The 18,420-nt window shown below is 32.1% G+C and overlaps 1 protein-coding gene across 4 annotated transcripts in view; it reads left to right on the top strand.

The window, feature by feature from the left end:
* Positions 1 to 2,153: 2,153 nt before the first annotated feature.
* Positions 2,154 to 18,420, top strand: part of LOC126694481 (disease resistance protein RUN1-like) — a 106,269-nt gene continuing 90,002 nt past the window's right edge. The window contains exons 1-3 of one of the 4 annotated variants that reach the window (XR_007645794.1): positions 2,154 to 2,503; positions 2,586 to 2,736; positions 3,412 to 4,075. Coding sequence is in view for 1 of the 4 variants with exons in the window: in XM_050390800.1 (XP_050246757.1) it covers positions 16,568 to 16,576 (9 nt within the window). In the remaining 3 variants the exon portion in view is untranslated. Of the gene's footprint in view, positions 2,504 to 2,542; positions 2,737 to 3,074; positions 4,076 to 16,540; positions 16,577 to 18,420 lie in introns of those variants that run through there. The other 3 variants (XR_007645793.1, XR_007645792.1, XM_050390800.1) reach the window with 3 other exon arrangements.

Genomic DNA, 18,420 nt, shown 5'->3' with positions numbered 1-18,420 from the left:
TTCTCCCCCCCCCCCCTTTTTCTTGTGGATTTTTAATTATTTATTGCATCTTTACTTAAGTTGATGAATTTTTGTGTTGAATTCTACTTTGGGTTGATACGATTTAGTTGTGTTTTAATTTGTTATATTTTTTCTATATTTTATTCTCTTTAATTGATAGAAGTATATAATGATATACTGTAATTTTATTACATAGGGTAGCATGACTTGGATAATTGTGTTTACAATTATACATTTTTAAGTTAATTTTTAGATATTTTGAAAGTGAGAATTTGAGTTTATAGTAAAATACGATCATGTCTCTGTTTGAATGTGACTTTCAATTATTTGAGTAATATTAATTCTAAAATTGTGATGAGATTTGATTATAATGATTATCTCTTTACAAGAGTAAGAAATTTGAATAATTAATTTGAATTTTGTTGTATCCAAAAAAGAAGAAGAAAAGATAACACATATTCATGTATCGTATGGGTCAGCAACTAATTTATTTAGTAGACAAGCCAAGTTTAAACCCAACTTTATGCTCAATTATTAAATGAGTCAAACTCAAACATAATGATGAGTTCGTGGGCAAATTCATAAATATGAGTGCTCAAATTATCTATATATAATAGTGTGTGTATATATATTTATTTATAAGTGTCTTTGTCTAAAAGTACATTTATATATACTTGAAATTGGGTTGTATAAGAGTTCATTTGGAAGCAACTTATTTAACTGAAATTGAAATTTTTTTATTAAAAGTATTGTGGAGAAAAGCTAAAAGATAATTAAATAGTATAGTAGGACTCATAAATAGTACCGAAAAGTATAATGAGACCTATGAATAAAATAAAAATAAGCTAAAACTCTAATAAGTTACAAGTTTCATCACTTACCAATCACACTCTAAGTGACATCAATCTTTTTTCTTCTTTTTTTTGGGTTGACATCAATCATATTTTTAATTAAGTCTATTTGTAAGTATTTTTTTTCCTAAGGAAAATTGTTATTAAAAGTTTAACGCTTTTTTCCTGTTCATAAATTATTAAAAAAAAAAAAAAGTTGAAAGTTTTCCATATTGCAAAAGGAGAGTGCAAAATTGTCATGTTCTTGGGCGCGTGTGCTAAATTTTGGCAAAGACAAGCATCCGTGCTTAATATCCTTCTTTTTTTTTTTTTTTTTTTTGGGTTAAAAGGAACAAGTAGCCTTTCATTATTTCACAGTTCCAACCATAAGGAAAACACAAATTTTTAACACTATTATACTACTAAATTGGCTTCAACAAACTTATTCAATTCAGGATTTTCCTGCATGGTTTTGAGTCTTTTGACTTCTCATGATCTCGTACTTTATTTTGTTATTTTGCATGTCACATGATATCTATTTTGGAAAGTTTACCAGTTCAAGGTTAGTCATAGTTTTTTTTGCTCACCCCTTCATGACAAATTTGTAGTTTTTTATTTATTTTTTATTTATACTAAAAAATTGTAAGAATATGTTTGTATTAGTGGGCTAAAACGGCCACATGGGACTATGATTTCATGAACAACAGCTAATTTTAAATAGAGTGATGGTAGGTTACTATAAATTTATTAAATGGATGTATCAATTTTTAGACACAAAATAGAAAAATAATTAAAAATTTATTTATTACTTTGTTGACATAACACCAATTGTATCAGTCACTAAAAATTTTATGCTAGTATAATTGGCAATAACTTTAACTTCTTAAAAAATGATAATGCAAAAAATTGACATTTGGCTTTTTGTTTTTTAAAAATTTCCATTTTAAAGCTAGGTAGATAGTATGCTTTTCAAATGTCGTTCAAGCTAAGATTTAAACGTTGTTTGCTCTCCCAAAAAGCGAAAGGAAAACAAAAGGAAAGAAAATTTTCATATTTCTAAATATTTTATATTTTTTTTGAAAAGTAAATATTTTATAATTAAAGACACATGATAACCCACAGATAGCTTTAAGTGGCATAAAAATACTATTTTGATATTAATGTTAACCACGCCAATTTTGTTCAAATACCGCTCAATAATGATGATTATTTTGATACAATATTAAAAGTTTAGAAATTAAATTGATACATTTAAAATATTAAAGACCATTTTTTCTCTTTTTTATTAGCTGAATTTGGAAATTATTATTCTGTTTGGTTGTTAGGGAGATGAAAGAAAGGAATGAAGTGACATCTTAGAGTTCTTCAAAAATCTGAACTAAATTATGTTGAGGTAATATGTGAAATTAAGGATTTGGGTTTGGTTGTGATGGATTGGGTTAAAAACCATCCAAGAAGGTGGTACGTGTAGAGTGTATCTGTTGTCCCCAAAAATCTGATGTTTTTCACTTGCCGCGTCCAAGTGCTAGGCATAGTTGTTGTGGCTCTGATATGGATCAATGGGCTGTCAACAATGGAGGAGATTCCGGACATCTATGTGGACGGCGAAGAAGAAACCATCGACCACCCTATGCCAGACGTCGCCAAAAACACTTATATAGTTGCATCTTTGGGTACTTCTCTTTCTATTTCTATTAATTAAATGCTCAATTATAGGATTGTTGCTCAAGTATTTATTGCAAACACTTGAATCAGTAAGGATGACAGAGCCACAACTTCAACATTGTTGGGTTGATTTCCGTAGCTGTTGATGAAAGCAATTCCTCATTCATATGAGTTTTTTTTCCCTAGGATCCTCTGTTCTGGTATTTTGATGACCTCGTACTTGATGGAGCTGGTTACAGATGTAAGTCTTTTCTTTGGTACTTGATGTCCTTATTTTGCAGACATCTGAATCAATCTCTATATCTGTGCCTATGAACAAGCCTTCTATCCCTTTGAAGACCATAGCTCTGTAACCATTTCATGTCTCACCTACTTGCAAGTACTTTGTGAATAAATTTAGGATAACCTCCAACTAGTTTTATTATAGTAATTTTCTATGGTTCTTTGGCATTCTCTTACTTATTTCACTTGGATTTGCTGATATATACAGATTCAATTTTGAATACACACACACACACCCACCCACACAAAAAGTGTCACCTTGGGAACGTATTATTAGAATGCCTTGTAGAGAAAAGTAAACATTGTTAATGAGCAAATAGTTATGCTTGTATATCCTGTACTGTAAAAAAGCTCTCTCTAAATAGAAACTAACTTTTCATTGATTGAAAAATGATTACAATGAATGAATAAATGCCTAAAAATCTGTACCTATCCTTTTATATAAGATTATGTATAAAGAAAAACAAAATAACTAACTCCCCTGATTTCAAGGAGATAGTTGTTACAATAAAAAACACTCCTAGCTATGATACATGTACATTAACTTGTAACTGTCAGTCCACTTGGCTTCATTCCTTGTATAGAATGTATAATCTGATCATGATAAGGAATTGACTCCAACAAATCTTCCAAGTCTTCATTGCTCAGGCTTGCAACTCTGTCTTTCTGGTGATACTGGGATGCATTGTGGCCTGCATTCAATTGCAGTCTTCCCTGCTCCTATGGTGCACGCTGGGCTGCACCCTGATGCTGCAACACATGCTGAGCTGCACATCCCTGCGACTCCCCCTGACACTGAGTGCTAGTTTCATGCTTGGACACTTGCTGCTGCAGAAGACACACATCTGTTTCAGCATTGCTTTTAACATGTACAAACAATATTCATGACTATAACTTTCTTATAAATAAAATTACTGTGGAGAAGAGGTCACTTATTACCAATGAATTATAGCTCATTTGGTACTTCTTCCTCCGATAATAATGGAATGGAGTGTGAGGTCATGGTTTCAATAGGAGAAAAGGACGAACCTGAACTGCAGCTCCAAGAACAACAACTTCATTAGGATTTACAGTCATATTGGGCTCTTTTCCAGTCATCTTCCTCACTAGTTCCTGAACAGCTGGTATGCAAGTTGAATCACCAACGAGGATTACTCCATCTATATCTTTGAAGGAAAGCTTTGCATCACTCAAGGCAGTTTCAACTTGTCCTCTAAAGACAAGCAAGCTCTATGTCTCACTGAGAGTGCTGAGAAAGTGAAAATGGAGCTGTCGTCTTTGACTCAGACCAATATTAGGTATGTGGCAGTTTCTATAACTTCTTTCTATAAGTTGATCTCTCTTTTTCATATTTACTGAGAATATACTTTTGTTTTTCCAGTTTACCTTTCATTACCTCCATTGTAAATGGCCCAAAACACATTGACACCACTCTGACAAGGGTCAAGTTTGAAGAATTGTGTTGAAATTTTTTAGACAGGTATGCCTTTTGACAAATGCTAGTCTGTGATTTTCCTCTATGAAGTATCAGTGTGTGTTTTGATTCCCAAGCTTCTGTTTTTGCCAATTTATTCTCTGTTGCCAATTTAGTAACAGCTAATGGATCAGAAAACAAAGAATATAAGTGAAAGCTCTGCTCATTTGTCTTGTTCCAACAAGTTGAAATAAACATATGAAATGGACTAGCAAGAGAGAAGCCAAAAATATTTTATGAACTCTACCTCCAACGACACTCCTCCCATAAAAATGGGCCGTGGGTGAGATTTTTCAACAGTTGCACATGTAACTTACCGATAACATAAAATTCCTAAAAGAGATGTAACAAAGCAGTTGTCATACCTGAAACATCAAAGGTACCACCTCCAAGGTCAAAAACCAGATTGGTCTCATTGTTTTTCTTCTCAAACCCATAGGCAAGCGTAGCAACAGTACGTTCATTAATAATTTGCAGAACATCTAACCCTACAATGCGGCCTGCATCTTTGGTCGCCATCCTTCACAAATCATTGAAGTACGCAGGCATGTGATCACTGTTTTACTCACCTCATCATTCAGAAACTTGGATGCATCCTCCACAAGCTTCCTCAAGACTGGTGCAGATATCTCCTCTGCTGCAAACTGCTTGACTATGGTTGGACACTCAAGCTTTAGATTGCCATTCTTGTGAAACACAACCTTGTAAGACATCTGTCTTAAAGTAATAGTTAAACGATTAAATATAGGCTTTTTTATCTGAATAAGCAGATAAGAAATAGTTCATCATGGTATTATACAGGTGATCCAAAGTTCCTATCCCCAATTAATCTACTAATAGTTAAAAGATTATTAAAATTAACAATTTAAGCTTTTCCAATAAATGATAGCTTACCATGATATCATGGTATGATATAGGTTATCCTAGGTAGCTATCTCCAATTAATTGCACTAATTGTTGAAATATTATTAAAATTCTGAGTTTAAACTTTTGCAACAAGTGATAATTTAGCATGATATCTAAACAGTGATCCAAATTCAGATTCTATTCTATCTCCCATCAACTTTAACTAATAGTTAAATGATTAAATTGACTCTCCTTTATCATAGCATCAGGACACATCATGGTATCAAACTGGCAATCCTAAGTTCCTATCTCCAATTAGTCTACTAATTATTAAAATTCACAGCTTAAGCTCTTGTGAGCTGTAATCCAAATCCAAATTCAGTGTCTAATCTACAAACAATTGAATGATTAAATATAAGAACATATATAATAGAAAATAGGAAACTTTTCTGTGAAAAGAAAGTGTGGTCGGATCCACCACAGCTGCTTATCTCCTAAAAAAATTTAACCTTCCATTGCTGCCACTGCACTGTTATTGGTTCCGAAGCCTATACCAACCACTTCCCTTCACTCCTTCTCCTATTACTATTACTATTAATGACCCAAGAAAGAACATGTTTCTGGAGCTGGTTATGGTACACAACAAGTGTTTTTGTTTCATTTGTGGGAACATTAAGGGTAGAAGTAGATATGGGTTGGCAGCTTGGCGCTAAAGTTGCCTATTTTTTTCTGCAGAGAGAGAGAGAGAGAGAGGTTTAAAAGGCCGTTTTCTTTTTCTTTTTTTTACAAGGCACTCGACTTTAGAGATGTAAGCCTTTTCTTTGGGAGTTGATGTCCTTATTTTGTAGACATTAGAATAAATCTCTATATTTTTAGCTTTGAAAAAATCTTCTATCCCTTTGAAGACTATAGCTCTGTAACCATTTCAAGTCTCACCTACTTGCAAATCCTTTCTGAATAAATTTAGGATTATCTCCAATTAGTTTTATTTATAGTAATTTTCTATGGTTCTTTGGCATTCTCTTACTTATTTCACTTCATGTTACTGATCTATACAAATTCAATTTTGAATATATATATATATATATATATATACTTATATAAAAATCACCTCAAGAACTTATTATTGGAATGCCTTGAAGAGAAAAGTAAACATTGTTCATGACCAAATAGTTATGCTTGTATATCCTGTACAAACAATATGCATGGAACTTTCTTATAAATAAAAATACTATGGAGAAGGGGTCATTTACGACCAATGAGCTATAGCTCAATTGGCACTATCTCCTCCAATAACAATGGAATTGAGGGTGAGGTCATGGTTTCAAAACTCAATAGGTTCGTGCTTCCAATTAAAAAAAAAAAAAGTTTCTTGTTGCATTTATTTTTCCTTTCCCCTTTTGTTAATTTTGTACCTATTGTAATCAATGATTAAGTTCAAATATCAAGTACATACTTAGCAAAATGACAAAATCAAGTAAATACTTAGCAAAAAGAAAATCTCATGTATATATAATGTTAATTTTGCATGTAAATCTTCCCTCCCAATTCAAAATACTCGTTCATTTACTTGATCAGTTCAAGCAATTCCATATTTTTGGACTATGATTTTTCTGTTAAATGTCCTTTTAAAAATATTTTATTTTATGCCATTCATAGTACACATTTGATTAAATGTCAAAAATTCTTAATCAGAATTATTAGGGCATAGTGGTACAGCTGCACAATTTAGGCACTAGTTTCTGGTTGGAAGATGCAAGAACTGTGGTTTCACTTTCAAGTTTGATTGGTGCCTTGAATCCGCACAATCATTCCTTGAATGTTCACTGAGGGATTTTCACCATGTCTTGCAACCCATGATGTATCTATACAAGCATTGTTCAATAAGATACAGAGCTTCTTAATGATTTTGCATGTTCTGCTGTACTTAACCTCTTGCTGAATCAGGTATACCTTATATCTTTATTATTCTTTTGTTTAAAAAATAATATTTCTCCTTAGATGGTTTTTTTCTCTTTGCAGTTAAAGTTTTGAGCTTGTTTTATACAACTTTAAAAAAAATGCATCAGGTGTTATTACAATTATCTTTCGTAAGTCCAATCTTCACCCTACTTCAACATTTAAATGAGCATAAAATTCAATATATCTCTTGTAACTGATGTGATAAAACAAAAAAAAAAGTTTGTTATCTGTAATATGAAAATAAATATTCCTCAACTTTGACAAGGTACAGATATATTAGGTAAAAGCTGGGAATGTTGACCCTTGTCATGGCATGAAGGGAATATGTGTTTTCTTACTTCTCGAAATTACTTTTCCTGCATCCAGGACAGGGACAGGGCCAGGGCTGCTGATAGTGCAGTGAGGTAATTGCTTTAAAAAATTACGCAATGTGCAAGCAATGCATATCTTGACATCTAAGAAAGGCAAAATTTGATTTGCTGTTGGAATTTGTCATTAAATTTTTGCATTGTGACTCATCCTTGATTATGCGTTTGACAGCCACTATTTTAATAATGTACTGGACTAAATTGTTAGCTTAATTGGCCAGAAACACACACATAGGTACTTGTAAATATTATTACTTACAAGTGTTAGAACACACAAACAGAAACAGATTAATGTTATTGTCTTATTTTCCCATGATCTGCCCATGTTAGTGTGTGTCAGCTGTGTCATATCCATGGCCCTTGTTCAAGTTCATGTTGCATAAATTCAAAGTTGAAAAATAAGTTTGGAGATATTAGATTAAAATTTTTTTATTGTGTTTTCTGTGTTTTGATTAAGTTGGTTTAATTCTATTGTTTTCTGCATTATAATTTTATGATTCCATCTGTGTTATTTTAGAGTGCAAAATTTGTCATAAAATTTCAAAAATGCTGAGTGCACCAACACTTCAATATATACTAATGCATATTCTCATGTTCTGGAATATAATTGGCACACAATGCATAACAAACTTAAGACTGGCAAAGGCATAGATGAGGTATGGCCTTCATTTAAAAATAGGTTCCTTTTTCTCTAGCAAAAAGGAATTATGTTAGATTTGAAAGTACAATTTCTAAGAAAAAATTGAATATACATGCTTCTTTTAGAGAAATAAAGCTGTGTATTATCAAATATTGCAGTGTATGCTCATGTGTTGAGAGTGACTAGTCTTTGATGTGTATGTAATCATATTTTTTTCTGAAATAGATTATCCAGCACCATTGTTTTCTCCGTGATAAGTGTCTCGGTGAACATTTGCTTTTTTTACTTGTGTGAAGGTTGGTACTTCTATTTATCAGCAATGCTTGACTGCTTGAGTGCTGGTCTAGTTTCATTTGGAATAACAGGTTGGATGATTAATGAATATTATTCCTTTATAACTCGTAACTAGCATGAGTCTCAAAAAACTTGCAGCCATCAGGCTCCCTCTTTGGTACACATTCCTGAAGAGCACCTATCAAAGTTAAAAGAGTTGTAGAGGTAAAAGAAATCATAGTGTACAATCTCTTAGTATTCAAGTTATTTAACGAACTTTTCTCAAAAAAAAAAAAAGTTATTTAACGAACTTAGTTTGTTCGTGATATTGTTATAAACTATTGATATTTGTGACTTTAAATGTCAATTTATTTGATTTCAACACACACTTGGAAGTAGGAACCAAAATCTGATATTAAGAACTTAATTTCCAATTTCATTGGTTGTCTTTGGGGTTTATTCTTAACAGCTAGAATTTTCAAATGCAGAAAGTGGAAAAGCTGAAATGGAAGTGCCTACAGTATATTGCAGCAAGTCAGTGGTAAATATTATTTATCATTGAGATTCCCAAGCTCGATGAATTGCTTATTGATTTAGTTGGGAATTCAACTAGTGCATCAAGAGCATTTAATTTGCTACAAAAGATTCTACGATCCTGACTCTATTCTATAAGTAAAGTGAAACATACACATATCTCTCTATTTGTGTGTGCCTGTCCCTCTCATACTTGACTCTTCTTGTACAATGGATCCTTGGGTGCTGGAAATGACCAATAATTTTCTTTTTATATTGAGGAATTTGTTCAGATGAAGAAAATGTTCAACACACCATATATTGATGTTGGGTTTGCAATTTGAATGTTGTTGTTTGTGTCTAGGATATGTGATTCTTTAAATATCTGTAAAAACATGAAATTTTTATTAGTTTGTATTGATTTTTTATCAATTGTGATACTAGGTATTATAGCCCTCGATCATGTTATGCATATAAACTAATACATAATGGTTAACCTCAGAGATTTTGAGTTTCTTTACTCTTTTTTTTTTTTTTTTTTGGCAGTAATCAATGGGAGTTTTTCTATCATTGAGCGAAAATCTAAATGTCTGTTGCTTTAAGATAAAGGTGGTACATATTTAACTTCAATCCCTGAGGCTATTCAACTAAAACTGATTACTTACATAAATTGCTTGTTTATTTTAGATTTGAGTTAATTTTTTTTGCTTTTTCCAATAGTTAACGTTTTGCACTGAGTCAGGATTTCTACTCTTTGAACCCAATTTGACTTATAGATAATAATTCAATAAAAACCCAAATCCAAAATCTTTCATCTTACTCTTTGGTCATTTTGGATCAGGTTACATAAAAAATGACGTCGTTCATTTGTTTTGGTTATTTTTTCTCTCCCTTTAGGAATTAGGATTCCGACATCCTACTCCTAATTAGGAATTAAGAATCTATGTTTGTGTGTGGTTCTTTCATCTTTTCAACCCAAGTTGAACTGTTTCATTTCATGATTCAACTAGACACACTCAAAACTCTCTCTCTTTGCTTTGTAACAATGGAAGAATTGTACAAAAACTAGAAGTAATCAAGATCATGAATTGAAAATTGAAAATAATCAAATATTCCATCATTTATGTGATTTATTGAAACAATCCAAGTTCAAGCTCAACTTTAGACTTAATTATTAAATGAGCCAATTTCGAACATAATAATGTGTTTGTGAATAAGCTCGTGAACACGAGAGCTCGAATTAACTATATATTTATATTTGTCTAAAAGTATATTTTTATAAACTTGAAATTAGGTTGTATAAGCTTGTAAATTGGTTCATAAAATTATTATTTTTAGTTATTCATAACATAAAAAATCCAAAGAAGACCAAAAAGTTTAAAATCAATTCACCAAAAAAAAAAAAATTAAAATCAATATCAATGACAAGTATTAAATAGATACAAACGTGGGGAGCTTTAACGTGTCTTTCCTTTTTATTTTATTACTAGTCGCTAACCCGTGCGATGCACGGGATTGTTTTAAATCAAACGTTAACATATTAAGGTTTAAACATTTCTCAAATTTCAATTATTGAAAGCTAAATTGGCTCTAATATTAGATGAAACATGTAATATTATAAAGTAATATTAAAAATGAGATAAATACAAATATTATGAAGTAATATATTACAATAATCATAATGTACTCTTATATTTGGTTTAATAAGTATTACAAACCCACAGGATTTTCTTGTATTCAGCTTTGGATATGTAAATATGTAACGAACAATACTATGAAACCAATTAATGTTGTACCTGGAAGGAGTAAATATCTAGGAAAGCAAGCGTACCTAGGCTTAGGGGAAGGAACAAATATAATATATGAGAATTCAAAATAAGCAACTGAAAATTGAACTGCAAAGAACTAAAGGTCAACGTGAAACAAATATATGAGCCAAAGATGGTAAATTTGTTAAATAATTTAAATTGAGGAATTTAAAAAATCAAAGAAAAACAACCATCGATACCCTACCTAAAATAACCCTAATTAAAAAAAGCAAAGGTTTTACAAATCAATGTCAAGCATCTGTTCTTCCTAAATCAAAACCAAACCCACGAAAACAATATTAATATAAATATGGAGATTAACCCAAATACTCAAAAGAAAATCAATTCTGAACATAACAAAAGAATAGGATAGAAAGAAATTCCAACATGAGACAAATTAAGCAAAGGTGAAATCATGCGGGTAGCCATTGAGATTCAAGGGAGAGATAATGCTTTCATCTAAGCAGAAATATCCAACCCAAATCCAATAGGGACCACCTGGTTTCCATGTCTTTGGAGGAGAGGAGAAATATTACATATAGTTGATGACTTCCAGCAAGAGTATCAAACGGTATAAAGCTAATATATACAGATGAATTTTAAGTCACATGTCAAGTCAATGTACCTGACTCAGTTTCATTTATCTTTAAATTCTTGAGTAGGCTTACATCTTCCAACATCTGCTTTCTCTTAGAGCTCAGGCCATGGAGAGCTTTGCCCCCCTGAAAGAGCCAACCACAGATTTGTTAATGTCAAATGTCGACATAGCAAAAATAGTTTCAGAAAGCATATTTTCTAAGCCACAATGTTATGCCAATCTTTCATTATCAAGTACATTTCAAATTGACAAATGACTTGAAGAGGTTTTTTATAATTGTCCTTAATTTCACAACCTGTTAAACAAACTCACAAATTCTTTTTATTTAAAAAAAAAAAAAGAAAAAAAAAGAGAAATATTTCCTCTGTTTTCATCATTAAGTAGGCTGCCTTTACTCTGTTTGATTTCAATTGAAAAACTTAAAATCAGAGAAAAGAGAAAGAGGAAAGCAAGCGTACCTAGGCATTCGGTATGGATTTTGATTTTCAATGTAGAGAATGAGTTGCATAATAGGGAGAGGAAAACCAAAAGATGCAGTGGCGGTGACCCGTGGTGGCGGCAATCCGTGGAGGCGGCAGCGGTGGTGGGAGAATCTGAGTTTTGGGTTTTGATTTTGGGGGAAGAAAAGTGTGAGTTTTAGGTTTAGGGGAAGGTGATGCTGCGTGTGAGAAGAGGAGAGATTTTGAAGAAGCGTCAGTTTTAGGTTTAGGTTTTGATTCTTTTGAAGAAGTATCGGTATCGGTTTTGTAATGGGAATTTGGAATTTTTTTTTTTTAAAGTGATTATCGGCTTTTAGAGAAAAAAAAAAATCAGAATTTTTGTATTTTTGTATTTTTTTTTTAAATGATGCTGACGTGGAAAATTGTGGTGCTAGCAGAAGTTTCGGTTATATATATATATATATATAGATTATATATATAAAAAAAAGCCTATTTTGACTTTTATTTTTTATTTTTTTATTTCTTCAAGAGTTTAGATCTCAGATATCTCTCTCTCCCCCTGAGTTTAAGCTTCCGATCCATTAGCACAGAGCTCATCCCACCCTGCATTTTCGTCGTCAGTTTGAGGCTGAGAGGAGGAAAAAGAGTCTGAGTCCGAGTCCGAGTCCGATTTGCTTTAGTTGGAGAAAGATAATCGATCTATGACGTTTCTCGGTTCAAGTTCAGTACCGGCTGATTTCCATTAGTCGGCCGAAATCCGATATCTCATCACAAATTTCTTCTCTCCATATTTTCTCAACTTTTTGCTCATAGATTATTCCTATGGCTCCTCAGATCAACGACGGAGCCTCCTCCTCTTCTTTCTCTCCCAAATTCATGTATGATGTTTTCTTAAGACCCGCTATAATTTTACAGGTGATTTACATCAAGCTTTATGTGACAAGGGTTTCAACACCTTTATCGATAATGACTTTTTAAGAGGAGGAGAAATTTCAATGGAACTTCTTAAAGCTATTGGAGGGGTTTTTTTTTTTAAAAATAACTATAAAACCCATACTATATTATAAGTTAGACAACGTTTCAAACTTATTTCATTTCTAACAATTCGAGTCCAGTTGACTCAATTTACCCAAAAAGCTGATGTAGACAAAGTAGCAAACCGAGTTTATTGAACTCGGTTTCTATACATAGAAATCGAGTTCATTAAACTTGATTTCTATGTATAGAAACCGAGTTCATTGAACTCGATTTCTATGTCTGATCTCATCTGACGGTCACGTGGGTACTGAGCTAGAAATCGAGCCTACTGGACTCGATTTTTATGAATGGTCCCCAGCCCTCCACGTGTTGCTGTGGGTCCCAGCTGGGACCTGTTTTCCCTCTTTGTCCATCTCACTATGCACTCTCAGACTCTACTTTCTCAGTAACTCTTCACTCACTACTTTCTCAGTAAGCTCTTCACTCATTACACTCATCTCACACAACATCTGAGGTATACAATATTGTGATTATTTGTTAGTTTTTTTTTTAAAGAAAAATTTAGAACATATTAGGAAAAGTTATGTTTTTTTTTTTTTTTTTTTTTTTTTGTTAGTGTAAATATTGTGATTAATTTATTTGTTAGTATATTGTGATTAGTTTTTTTTTTTTTTTTAGAGGGTGATTAGTTTATTTGTTAGTATATTTGTTGTAGTGATTAATTTATTTGTTAGTATATAGTGATTAATTTATTTATTAGTGATTAATTTATTTGTTAGTATATTGTGATTAGTTTATTTGTTAGTATATTGTGATTAATTTATTTGTTAGTGATTAATTTGTTTGTTAGGGCACGTTTGGTAGATTGTAATAGACACTGTAATGTAATAACTAATCCTATGGTTTAGTTATACGGTTGTTTGGTAAAGTTTTTATTACAAGGAATAATTATTCCTTATGAATAGTTATTCCTTAAAATGAGGAATAGTCATTCCTTATTAAAAGGCCTGAATTCCTATTCCTTCACTTAATAACACGCTCAATTAACAAAATTCCCAAAATATCCCCTCTTACCCGCTTCTCCAAAATTTTCATCTCCCTCTCAAAAATTTTCTATCTCCGTCCCTTTTGAAATATTTTATGTCCCTTCTCTCAAAACTTTTAATCTCCTACTACTAGATATTTCCTATTTCTACAGGTACGGACTTTCTTTCCTCTCAGTTGCTGCTCTCTCTTCTTAAGAATTTTTCTCTCCCCTCCTAGATCTCTGCGATTCCATAGGTACTGCCCCCCTTTTTTTCTCTCTCTACTATTTTTTGCGTTTTCAAAAACTTCAAAAACCTGTTGGTGTCCTTTATGCGCTTTAAAAAACAAGCATAGAAGGACAGAACAAACAAAAAACTTTATTTGCAATTCAATAGGCTGTTCTGAAATTATATTTATTTTGCTCTAAAACTTTTGTTTTATATTTGCGATTTCAAAAACAATAAAATAGGATTTTTATAAGTGTTAACCAACTTGTCGTGTATGGATTACACAAGCAGTCATAAGCAAATTAAAAAATAAAGGAGGTGATAAGATAGAGTTTGAAACAGCCACAAGCAGATAAAGAGGATGGAGTTGGAAATAATTCAAAGTCTGCTAAGAAGATAAACACCAGAAGATAGATAATAGATGATATGTATAAGATTCAAAGTTTTGTTCAATGATATATCCTTTAAACCAAATTACCTAATGTTGAGTTAAGAGCAAAACCAGATATTAAATCAAGATTGAGGACTATGAAAAAATTGAGTATTTTACCATTATTTTACCATTGTTCAAGTAAGATTGTAGTTTGTTGGTCAAATTTTACAATTGTGGGACACTTGATTGAAGACTCATAAGAATTTTTGAAAGACCAATTGATTACTTATGTAGCTACTTCTATACAATGAAATGAAAGCAATTTTATTTACAAAAAAGAAGAAGAAGAGAGATTGGGTTTGTTGGAGGTCCTCTGTTCAAGATTGGGTTTGTTAAACTAATTCTTATCAAGTGTATTTGTAATTTTATAATAAGGGTATTTTAGACAATTTAATTTAAAATGTTTTTATTCCATTATTTTCAGGGTTTTATCACCAAACAAATGAATAGTAATAAGTATTACATTACAGCATCTCGTATTCCTTGTAATACTTATTCCTATTCTTATGTAATCACCATTACAGTCTACCAGTATATTGTCATTAGTTTATTTGTTAGTATATTGTGATTATTTGCTAGTTTTTTTTTTTTTTTTGAAATTAATATTATGATTAATTATAAAAAGTGTAATCACGTTCATAGTATGACTCATGTTATGTCCAAAAAACTAGTCATATCTTGAAATTGGTTTTGTTCAGTCCTTTTATTTTGATAGCTTGCATTTAATCATGACAAGTGAAGCTATTTGAGTTTTGACATTAGTGCTCAATTGAATGATGAACTTGATTACTTACCGCCAAACTAATGTCTAAATATTTGGACACATTTATATAAGATCATGAATTTACTGAAGAAAAAAATATCTATAATGGATATTGTGAGGCCCTTGTGGATATTGTGATGGGAACATTTAGTGCTAAATATTGTGATCAATTGTTAGGAATATTTAGTACTTTTAGGTCTTTATCATGGATATGAAATGGATTATGAGTTTGATACCTAAGATAGTATTTGTAGTCTTTTTACCATAAATTATTTCAAGATATATTTATTTAAGATTTGTAACAGAGATTTCAATGGATAATTAGTTGGTATATAATATTTTTGTTCATCAGAACTTATTTGAATGGGTTTTGAAAGTCATGCCCCTAGAATGATTTGGAATTTTAAAAGAATATGAAATTGGCAATGACTATTTTTGTATGTGACCTGAGGTGAGTATATGCAAATTTGGTTGAGATTAGTATTGTTGGCATTTCATACGCAAAGTTTTGTGATTGATGTTGATTGAGTGGTATAAATTTGTCACTAACACCATTGCACCATTTGCGGTTGTTGGGACGGCGACGGCAACAGAGCGGAGGGGCGACGGCATCGAAGCGGAGGGGTGACGGCGACGGAGAAGAGGGGCGACGACGACAAAGCTGTAGGAGAGGGAATGAGAGTGAGAGAGACGGACATCGATGGAGCGAGAGGGAATGAGAGTGAGAGGGAATGAGAGTGAGAGACCGGAGTGAGAGGGAATGAGAGTGAGATAGAGCGAGATGGAATGAGAGTGAGACAGAGACTGAGAGTGGGAGGGAATGAGAGAGACTGTGAGTTTTTTGAGTGAGAGGACTGTGAGTTTTGAAAGTTTGAGTGCGATCTGCAGGACACGTGGAGGGCCGAAAAGAAATCAAGTCCAATGGACTTGATTTCAATGTATATAAACCAAGTCCACTGGACTCGGTTTATATGTACAAAAACCAAGTTCACTAAATGTACAAAAACTAACTCTATCGGACTCGGTTTCTATGTACAAAAACCGAGTCCAATGAACTCGATTTCTGTGCATACGTGGACCCTTTGTCCACTTTAGCTACTGGCAAAATAGGAAACTCGAGTACAATATACTCGATTTAGAACCCGAAAATCGAGTCCACTGGACTCGAATTGTTAGAAATGCAACATGTTTGAAATGTTGCCTAACTTATAATATAGTTTGGGTTTTATAGTTATTTTTTAGAAAAATCCCTATTGAATTGTCAAAGAGTTCGGTTGTTGTGTTCTCTGAAAATTACGCATCTTCCAATTGGTGCTTAGATGAACTTGTAAAGATTCTTGAGTGCAGGAATAACGGACAGTTGGTTCTACCAGAAATACATAAACAAAAGGGAAAGTTTGGAGCAGTGCTAACTCAACATGAAGAAAATTTAAAGGATAACATGGAGAAGGTTCGGAGGTGGAGGATAGCTTTGACTAAAGCAACTGGCTTGTCTGGGTTGCATTACAAGGAGGGGTATGTAACTATTCACTGCTCTTCTGTAAGTTTATAGAGTTAAATAGTTTTGTTATGGGATTCACAAAAAAAAAATATTTTCACAAAATGCTAGATTATGAAAGTATCTTGTTTTTCATAGAATCTTCTATTACTGAGGTAGTTAAGTTATAAAAGTCGATGGTAGAACAAACTACTCTAAAAACAAAGTTGATAAAGTATTGATTTTTTAGTCCCTACCATTTATTTGTATAATTCTTAAATTTTTTATTAAGATCGAGTGTTGAACTACATTATGTCCATAATGACTAACTTCTGTTTATAATAATAGTTTTTCATGATATGTAAAATCTTGTAAGTAATTGTTCTCTCAACAAACAAATATCATCAGTTCTAAAAAAAAATCATTGATCTCTTGAAGATGTAATGCTAAGTTAAGAACAAGCAACTTCATTGTTTGCTCAATAAAACCATAAATTAATTCTTTTAATTGATAATCTATTGTAGCTGAAAAAATATTTATTCAATAATGACATTCAATGAAACTTCATTACATGCTTACTAAAACAAATATTTAACTCTTTTAATTGAAAATCTATTGTAGCTCACAAAAAAATATGGTGAGGAAGTGAAAAAAAATTGGTAGAGAACATCTCCAATGAAAAAAAAAAAAAAAAGGATTACCAGGGAAACCCAACCCGAGAAGTTACAAATCTAGTACAAGATCCTTGCTTCTAGGCACTATCGATTAGATGAACTTACTATTCTAACCCACAATAACTTTTGAACTTTTGAACTCTTTGTACATGAATGACTCATCTATATATTTTTTCAATTTGTCTAACTTATTATATGTTTCTTATGCTTTGTGTGATAGCTGTATTGAATCTGAAACTCAATTTATCCAGAGAATTATTAAAGTGATATTAGACACTAAATTGAATCACACTCAGTTATTTGTTACTAAACACCCAGTTGGAATATATTCTCGTGCGTATGCTATAGAACTGCTTTTAGATATGAAGTCAAATGATGTTCGCATGGTAGGGATTTATGGTCTTGGAGGAGTAGGTAAGACTACAATTGCAAAGGCTATTTATAACAAAATCGCTAATTGTTTTGAATTGAGTTGCTTTCTAGAGGATGTCAGAGAAAATTTGAGAACAAATGGTGACATAATCAAACTACAAGAGATGCTTCTATCTAAGATCTCACCAGGCAAAAATTTAAAGGTAGACAGTGTACCCAAAGGAATTAGTATGATAAAGGAAAGGCTTTGTCATACAAGACTTCTTTTAATTCTTGACAATGTGGATGATTCAGAAGTATTGGTAAATTTGCTTGGAGAATGTAATTGGTTTGCTTTAGGAAGCAGAGTCATTGTAACAACAAGAGATAAACAAGTGCTAAACATTCTTGGAAAAGATCATCCAATTTATGAGCTTAAGGAATTAAATCAGTCTGAATCTCGTGAACTCTTCAACTTCCATGCCTTCCCAAAAATTGAACCCAAGAAAGATTATTCAGAAGTTGCAGAGCAAATCATACATTATGCCAATGGCCTTCCATTACCTCTTAAAATAATAGGTTCTGATTTGTGTGGAAAAAGTATATGTGAATGGAAAAGTGCATTGGAAAAGTATAAGAATATCCCTCACCAAACAATTCAAGAAAAGCTCAAAATTAGTTATGATGGACTTGAAAAGACTGAAAAGGATATTTTTCTGGATATTGCATGTTTCTTTAAGGGATTTGATAGGAGTTACGTAGCAAATATATTAGACGCTTGCAAATTATATC

This window comes from Quercus robur, chromosome 8 (genome assembly GCF_932294415.1).
Source record: "Quercus robur chromosome 8, dhQueRobu3.1, whole genome shotgun sequence".
Lineage (NCBI taxonomy): Eukaryota > Viridiplantae > Streptophyta > Magnoliopsida > Fagales > Fagaceae > Quercus > Quercus robur.
The sequence above is the reverse complement of the archived record's forward strand: the minus strand, read 5'-3'. Positions and strand labels throughout refer to the sequence as shown.